The sequence below is a fragment of the Rhopilema esculentum genome, chromosome 9 (genome assembly GCF_057945365.1).
Source record: "Rhopilema esculentum isolate cy_ngs chromosome 9, ASM5794536v1, whole genome shotgun sequence".
Lineage (NCBI taxonomy): Eukaryota > Metazoa > Cnidaria > Scyphozoa > Rhizostomeae > Rhizostomatidae > Rhopilema > Rhopilema esculentum.
In genome coordinates this window covers 7,012,394-7,021,288 of record NC_142823.1, presented here as the reverse complement: position 1 = coordinate 7,021,288, position 8,895 = coordinate 7,012,394, and the positions used below count along the sequence as shown (strand labels likewise).

The 8,895-nt window shown below is 34.7% G+C and overlaps 1 protein-coding gene across 2 annotated transcripts in view; it reads right to left on the bottom strand.

Annotated features, from left to right (window-relative positions):
* Window positions 1-1,209: 1,209 nt before the first annotated feature.
* LOC135688812 (uncharacterized) overlaps window positions 1,210-8,895 on the bottom strand; it is a 33,165-nt gene continuing 25,479 nt past the window's right edge. For both annotated transcript variants that reach the window (XM_065205837.2, XM_065205838.2), the window contains 3 exons: window positions 5,965-6,086; window positions 4,204-4,304; window positions 1,210-3,377 (listed from right to left, as the gene is read on the bottom strand). In XM_065205837.2, the coding sequence (XP_065061909.2) occupies window positions 3,297-3,377; window positions 4,204-4,304; window positions 5,965-6,086 (304 nt within the window). In that variant the 3' untranslated portion in view covers window positions 1,210-3,296. The remainder of the gene's footprint in view (window positions 3,378-4,203; window positions 4,305-5,964; window positions 6,087-8,895) is intronic.

Below are 8,895 nucleotides of genomic sequence, written 5' to 3'. Positions count from 1 at the left end.
TCAGTGACTTTGCATATCAAAATTTGCAACAATATCAGATGACTCAACATGCTGGGGCCCCTTCATTCGTTTCCAACCACATTTTCTGTTGCAGGCCAACACATGAAATAAAAGTAGCTGTAGATTTATAATGACACGATTGGACAAATGTAATCGATTCTAATTTTCTGCATTGCAGATTCTGTTAGTAATATAGCAGTTATCCACAAGAAAATGACTCCTCCGTCTGGTTGGATTTGTTGTTCGTAGATTTTTCCTATTTTTCTGGAAATATTTTCATATTAACTTATCGAGCACTTTTCAGTGATAAAATATTCAACATTCAAATTATTGTGAAATGACTTGATATTCAATTGATGGTGTATTTTTCTATAAAATTGAAGTCTAAAGGTGTTATCAATTCTACTCAAGAATAGTTTCGCTTGAAACCTGCGCTGTTTAAAAGATGTATAAATGCAATTCCACTAGATTTTTGAGTAGAAGCCAATCCATTTTTGCTGAAAAACAAGCTAAAATGCAAAAAAGCTTTTGACCTTGCATTTTTTAGGCTAAAATGGTTTCCTAAGAATAAACCAAGATAATAAAATGGATTTGAAACCATTTTGAAGAGCTAGCAAAGAATTTTCTTCTGAAGAACAAAAGAACCAGGCACCTTTTTTGTCTACATGCATGTCTATCGCAATTATCATAAGTATCTAATTTTGTCTAAAAATGTTGTCGCCAAATGTTGCAAAGTTATTCTTCTATCCTTCGGACTAAAGCTTGATACCCAAGTCTCAATTGACTTTTTGTGTCAGCGTGAACTTTGTGTCAGTCTAATTCAAAAAAGTTACTTTTTCTTCACAGACAAAACGCTTTTCAGTATAATGCTAAGCACATTCATTTAAAATCAGGCAGAAATGATTGTTGTTTGAATTTAAAGCCAAGTTCCAATATAAATTGACGGTGAATGAAAATGCTTGGCCAGTGAAAATAGATTTGCAACTAATGAGTGTTACTGATTACGCATAACTGCCGTATTCAACGCAAAGCTTGAGAATAGAAAATCACTAACTGATTGATACAAGTGTTCTAGTATCTAAAAATAAAATCTACTCTATGTTCTAAAACATCTTTGTAAGATCACAGTGAAACAAAATAACATTTTATTCAAAAAGTTTGACAGGTACTAAGCCAGGATTCTTCTTGCATTTAATGCTTTATTTATTAAATACTACTAAAAATAGTTACAGACAACCAAACTCTTGAATACCTTCGGTGCTCGCTGATAGGAGAAAAATTCCCGAAAAGGACCCCAGGAGAAAGAAGTTGTGGTCCTTATGTTCAATTTCAGGTCATTTTAAATTTCCTAATTGTAGGGGGGTCTAATAAGGAGGGGGTTGGTATTTTTTAAAAACCCTAAAATGGGGGGTCATAATAGGTTAAAATGCTTAGATTTTCCGAATTTATTTTTAAATTGGGACGAAATTATGTTTATTATACATGAAATATATAATTAGGGGAGGAGTGTTAATAAATGGAGGTAGGTATGCAAAATTTCTGAAAATTGGAGTTTACCCCCCCCCCCCCCCTACAATTAGGAACTTGAGAGTAGAGAGAAAAACTGAATTTTTTAGATACAATTGGCTACTACTTACTAATGAAAAATTCGTTTTAGATAGTGCATGGCCAATTTTAAATTGTGTTTCAAGGGAAGAACTATTTCACTAGTAACATCTTTTAACAGTAATCGGCAACAAAACCTCATTTGGTAGCAGTGACGAGTAGGTTACCATTTCAAAATAATAATTCATTTCTAGACTGAAGAATCACACGATTTATAAAACTTTAAATCACTCAATTCGATTTTCGTAGCAAGAAATTATACTTTTGTGGATTGTTCTAGATGTTAACAACACGTAGCGTTTGAACACATTTCCACTAAAAACGCTCAGGGAACATTTTGAAACAAACAATTATACATCCACTAATACATAATACTATGGTTGAAGAAGGCTAAATTTTTTCTAAAAATATGTCTAAACAACTTTGTTTCCAATATTACCAAATACTAAACGATCCTATAAAGATTTAAAATATAGTTTATTTGACTATCTTAACCTTCTGAAGATTTATGATACACAATAATATGAATATACTTCTATTTCTTTCCAGATAAAAACCTTACTAAAATATTTAAAATCTTTGTATAAATTGAAAGCCAAAGATATATGGAATAAACAACAGTAGCTAAAACGGAGCCAGAAACTGATTGAAAAACCTTCAGTTTATTAAAAAATACTCACAATATCTCTTATTCATCTGTAAAGCATCTTTTTAGCAAAATTTACCCTTATGATATCAAATAATTCATTCCTCGAGAAAAGCACGAGCCTCTATAAGCCAAATATTTTAGTTTTACAACACAAGAGGCACTTTAGAAGTCATTTTTTATGTTAAACAGTAAAATAAACATTGCTACCAGATATAAAACCTACATGATATGAAACAACCTTTAATATTTCCAAAATAAAATGACCAGCAATTGAATAAAGCTTCCTTTTGGTGGCCATTTGAAGTGTTTATTGATAGTTTCTGATAAACTAAAGCCTTTTTGTTTTTACAACAGTTATAAGTAGGCCGTTCTGTTCTGTTTAAAATGATACCTGGAAAATCTCTTGCACCATTGTGGTTGATGCTTGTAAAGTCAATGGTGCTAATTTAGCTCTCAAAGGCAAGAGAAGCATGTTTGGGTGTTCAAATTATCAGGAGGTTGGCAGTTTTTTTCAAGATTGAAATCCTGAAGGGAGTAATTTTTAAACGAATTAAGAAATACAACCGGGAGTTAAATGGATGCGGACTATTATTTATCAAAAGCATTTTGTCTGGCCATCTATTTTGACTTGAATACAAAATTGAGTTTGTCTTTTATATAGGACACTCTGGTTTTAGTTAAAACCCAAAAATGATTGCAAGTTTTCTGTAGCAAGCAAGAATGGCTTCTAAATTTTTCCATAGTTGTTCTTGTATTCCATTGCTTCATGGTAAGAAATAAGCCTTGATGTTTTCAAACTTTAATTGTGTTTTATCCAGGGTATCACCTTATGGACATGAAAATTTGTTCAGGACTGATATAAGGTGATGGGCAGTAGAGAGAGGTTTCCTCATGTTTTTTGTGAGGATTGCATGCCTTTGGCTAGAGCTACTAGAAAATGTTACATCACAATGTAGAGAAAAATCTCCATTAAAGGCCTATGTTTGCAAACAAGCCCTAAACATGGCTTTTGACCTACCTTTGAAAAGCGAAAGGGCACAGGTCAAAGGTGTCCAAGCTTCAATGCATGGTTCAAGTTGACAAGGTCACTATGACAGGAGATCCTCCAAAATGGGAATCCAAGCTAATAAGATAAAATGAGAAGATATAATGCAAAGTATATAAAAGGCTAACAAACAATGAAAATAAGCATCTATTGAAATACAGGCCACATATTAAGCGAGTTTTAAAATGTAAAATTTTAGTTTCATGTAGTAGCAGAAAATGACGCGAGGGTACTTTTCATGAGAGCCTTTACCACGTGTTACCATTTTGGTACTCATCCTAAGCATGCTGGTTGCGCAAGAGCCTTTAATAATAATAATAATAACAAGATGACAGAATGGGACCTTTGTCAGCTTGTTGCTGACTGCTCCCACCTATATTATCCGGACCAATTAACATCTAGGTGTCTGTGAATCACTTAATTAGCCATAATAATAAAAATATTTACAGAGGATGGCCTCAGTCACTCGACGGTGCTTTTCATGAGAGCCTTTGCCACGTATTACCATTTTGGTACTCATCATAATGTAAGGCAAGGGTAAGATTTTTTTTAATTTAGATAAAAACCACAGAACGGTTTTTTCTTCACGAATGAACGCTCGTATCAGGCTCTTTCTATGAAAGCGGCATTGCAATGACTTGCAGTGAAAAGAGTGATTGAGAATAACACCAAGAAAGGGGTTGGGAAAGAACTCTGATTATATGCTGTCAAATTGTGGGAATGGTTAAGTTAGACGTTACTCAATTGACGTGGAAAACACAAAAGAGAAAAAGAGGGGATATGGTAAGTACCAATTAAATGTTTGGGTAAATATTTGTAATCAGATCATTGATAAGCTCCGAGATCAGCCTTTTTTCCTTCGTACAAGTGAGATGAAGTCCTTGTTCAATATGCTGTTTCTTACCTGTTTGCTTGCAATTTCCTCGTCTTTACCATCGCCAATGACAACATACGTGGATTTGCGACCAAATCTATTCTGAATTCTTTCAAAACAGGCATCTTTACCTGCAAAAAGAGTTAATACTCAACATAAATACTACTCCTGTTTAACTAAGCAGAGTCTTGGAAAGTAGCCCTTGTATAAAGCTCTTCTTATATTTTGAAAAAGCAAACAATTTACAATATACAACTTGAAGACTTTTCGTCTGGCACTCTGCAGAGTATAAAACGTCAGAATAAGTGTTCGAAAGAACAAGATGGAAAATATATACCCAGTTGTGGATCGAAATAAGCAAATCAGAATATTTTGATATTCTGACGTTAATTCTGATTTTCTGACGAGAAGAAATTATTCTGACGTTTTATACTCTGAGGAGTGTCAGACAAAAAGCTTTAAGTAATATGTTGAGAAATGTTTGCCTTCTTCAAAGCCATTCTCAAATTCTGTACAGCCAAAAAAGTGTTCTTCTTAAGTTAAAGATAACCATTTACTCATAAGAGTTAAAGAGTTAAAATACCGAACTGCCTAGTTGAATAAATAGTAAGGCTTGAAGGATAGTCAACAAATTGCTTTGGTAGAGATCACAGACAAAACTATGATAATTTTCACAGATGATAATTTTATGTGTCTACATTTCACTGTGTACCGATTTCATCAAAATTAGAGATAATAGCTTTATTCTCTTCTAAAGCTTTTCGTAGTTTTTTTCTCGATGAGACAATATTTGACATTAGTTAGATGAACATTAAAAACACGCTAATTACAATGTTTGCAGATGGTTGAAGTTGCTTGAAATTGTTTGCTAAAAGCGACGAAAAATCAAACAATGAATTGTAAAGTTTGGATTTTGCATTATATTCCTAAACACTAGTTTTACCGCAAAATTATATGCCATCAAAGTATATCAAATAACACTAATTTCATTAAATAAGGAAAATGTTAAACATTTCAAATCATTTTTTAGCGTATAAGACCGTACAACTAAACGACTTAAATCGGGAATCTAATTTCCTTAAAAAACCGAAGACAAGAATAAGTCATCTATTTCACTTGGCTAGGCAAAACAAGGGGGCGAGAAAGGAGGAATTGTTACTTATTTTCTGTAGATGATTAACAACTACATATTCTTAGAAGGCAGTCGTATTCTTAGAAGATCCAGCAAATAATTTCAAATCTTGTCTTTCAAAAAACATATCATATATTTTTGATAACATATCATATACTCTTTCTTGTCTCTTCTGCATCTCTTCTACCTCGCTTTGCATTCTACCCCTGATCCTTCTTCGCTATATATCAAGTCTTTCAATTCTACTCTATTACTCCCCTTTGAACCATTTTCTGTTCCCCTATCACCATATGGAGAGTTTGTAGGACCAACGTCCCTTTTCATGTACATTGTATATTGCATTATGACAAATAGTAGTAGTATGGGTAACAAAAACATCACCCTTTCCAAGTCTCTGACAAACGCACTAACTCAGTCCCATAACTCTTCCTTCCTCCCTAGATCATGTAAATTTTGGAATGCTCTACCCCATACATGTTTTCTAGACTCTTACAACCTATCTTTATTCAAAGCAAAAATAAATCAGCTTGAACTTTCCTCTCTTACTTCCAAATTCCTTTTTCATTTCCTTTGTTAGGGCTAAGCTATATAGTATTTAAGCCTTTCCCTAACATTAACAACTGAAAACAAGTTGTTTGCAATGTCTGTAAGAAACTCACCAATTTTTGTGGCACTGTAGATGTTTTCAATTGGAAATATGTTCCCAAGACCATAGAGCAGACACTTGGCTAGGGCAGGTACCAGCTGTGTTGTTGTCACTAGTACATTGATGCAGTTTTTCCTAAAGAAGTAATATTGGTCATTGATATAGAATCAATTTTTATCGATTAAACCTAAATCAAATATCGTTTCAATGAGAACTTTTATAAAATTCCAATGCCTGTTCTTATACCTTTTATCGTAATAGATATCTTATTAAAATACATTGCATGGATAAAAATATTTAGGTTCATATATTTAGCTAGGAAGTCGATTTAGCGACTTAGGAATTTTGAGAGGAAGTCGATTAAGTTGCATCTATTGCTAACATGATAAAAGATCTGAATATTTTGTGCCGTAAACTAATCTTGTTTGGCGAACATCAAGAGGACAACAACCCAGCAAATTACGTCACAAATGTCCCAAGTGCCCCTACTGATGGCCTCAAATGCTGTTAGGGTTCCATATTTTTATACTTGTAATCATTGAAGATCCTGACCTCTCAATAGGTATCAAAGGTGAGGAAGGATTAAACTTGTCACAAATATTACAAAATTTTGTGACAAAGATCTTTTTCTTAGTAGCCTCTTCTTCTTCAAGAGACATGTAACATTAAAGGTCAATATCCTTTTAAAGAACAAGAAAAGTTTGAAGCTGCATGCAACTCTATCGCAACAGCACCGATTTATATCTTGTAACAGCATCGTTTTCAATCTCGTAACAACACCATTTTAAATCTCGTAACAGCAACATTTTAAATTTCGTAACAACACAATTTTCAATCTCGTAACAACACCATTTTCAATCTTGTAACAACACTATTTTAAATCTCTTAACAACAACATTTTAAATTTCGTAACAACACCATTTTAAATCTCGTAACAACACCGTGTAAAATCTCGTAACAACACCATTTTAAATCTCGTAACAACGCCATTTTCAATCTCGTAACAACACCGTTTCAATCTCACAATAGCATTGTAAAATATCGTTCACTTTAATTAGCAGAATTGATACTTTCTTCATTTTGCCTTATAACCATTAAGGAATTGAAAAGAAAGGCATGCTCAAAAATCTTATAGTACAACGGACATCTTAGGAAGTAGACAACTGTTACTGATATAAGATTGTTTGAAAACAAAGAAGAAGTTCTAGGACCAATTATTTTATCATTTTAAGAAGAGTCAGAAATCAAAGTTGTCCGTTTATGTTTTGAAAATCCTCTTTGACAAACCTTGATTAATTCGTAGAAAGCCTGCAATAATTATAACTTCTCGAAGAGACAACAATGGTTAACACCTTCTTTTCAACGATACGAGCCTTTAGGATTACCGTTAACAATCCCTTCTTGGCTGTGGATTTTAAGTTCTTTTCTAAGGCCACTTTTAATCTAAATTGATGCCCTATCGGCCGTTTGAGGAAATCCAACGGACTTAACCTAATTCTTGAAAAGACTGGCAAGTAACATGATATCCCAAGGCTGAAGTTTTTTATCCACGAAATCTTGGTTCTATGAATGAAAGCGTTAATTTTCACAGTTAATGAGCCTTTAAATATCATATAATTAACAAAACCTTATTCGCTTTTGCACTTTTTTAAGAATTGAACATCCGTATAAAATTGTTGAAAAATTTCAAGGTGGGGATCTCGGTAGATGTTTCTAGTAAGTCCACAAATATTCACCATTTCCACAGTAAATATCCCTTTTAGTTTGAACATCGAAGCCAATTCATTTCGTGCTAGATCTCCTTGGCAGAATCACAACGACAGCTCACTTAGTGTTCATCCTTTTCAAAGCCGTTTAATCGCACAGTTTTAGCTCAGAGCAATGGCTGGCTCCATAGCAAGCTAGGCAGCCAAGATTACACCATAATACTTTATTTTCTATCAACATTAATTAGCTAATTTATTAAGCCAAAAATGAATAAACCGGCAGGAATACAGAATTCGAAGCATAGGGACAATCTTGTCTGGAAAAATCTGCAGGCTGAATCTCCATATAATCATATTTTTATATACTTTATCCTTTCATGTTTTGTAGTAAGGTTTTCATTTTCTTTTTGCAGTTTAGTATCATCTAATACCATTTACATTTGAATCGTTATCAATTAAGTATCAAATTTGCTTAGTAAGAAAGGATATAGAGGTTTTTATGTTGCTGTCAAAGAGGATTACTATCAGTGAAGTCAGTCAGACTTTACTTCAATGCAATCAGAACCACTTTTATTGGTCTCTTGACAACTTGATTTTTGCCTTCCCCACCCCCACAGCCCCCTCCGATTCGTGCCACTGATCTAAAGATACCGAACTGCATTAACTATTTGTAACATCAACTGGCAGTCTCAAAGAGTTTTCTCAAAGGCCAGTCACTTTTTTCTACTTTAAAGCAATGATAATTCTAACATGAATGTACAGTATTCTTCCATATGCTTTTTGTTCGTTCATTATACATGCAGCAGTCGTTTGGACATGCAGCAGTCACGGCTATAAGTCATGTCACTCCAGACATTCCCTCTTCCAGCCATCCCCACTTTTAGCTGCCCCCCTTCCAGTCACCCCCTCTTCATACCACCCCTTCTTTCAGCCACCTCTTCTTCCAGCCACCCCTTCTTTCAGCCACCCCCTCTTTCAGTCTCCTCCTCTTCCAGCCACTCCTTCTTCCAGCCACCCCTTCTTTCAGCCAGCCCCCGCTTCAAGCCACCCCTTCTTTCAGCCACCCCCTTCTTCCAGCCACTCCCTCTTCCAGCCACCTCCTCTTCCAGCCACCCCCTCTTCCAGCCACCCCTTCTTTCAGCCACCTCCTCTTCCAGCCACCCCTTCTTTCAGCCAACCCCCACTTCAAGCCACCCCTTCTTTCAGCCACCCCCTCTTCCAGCCACCCCCTCTTCCAG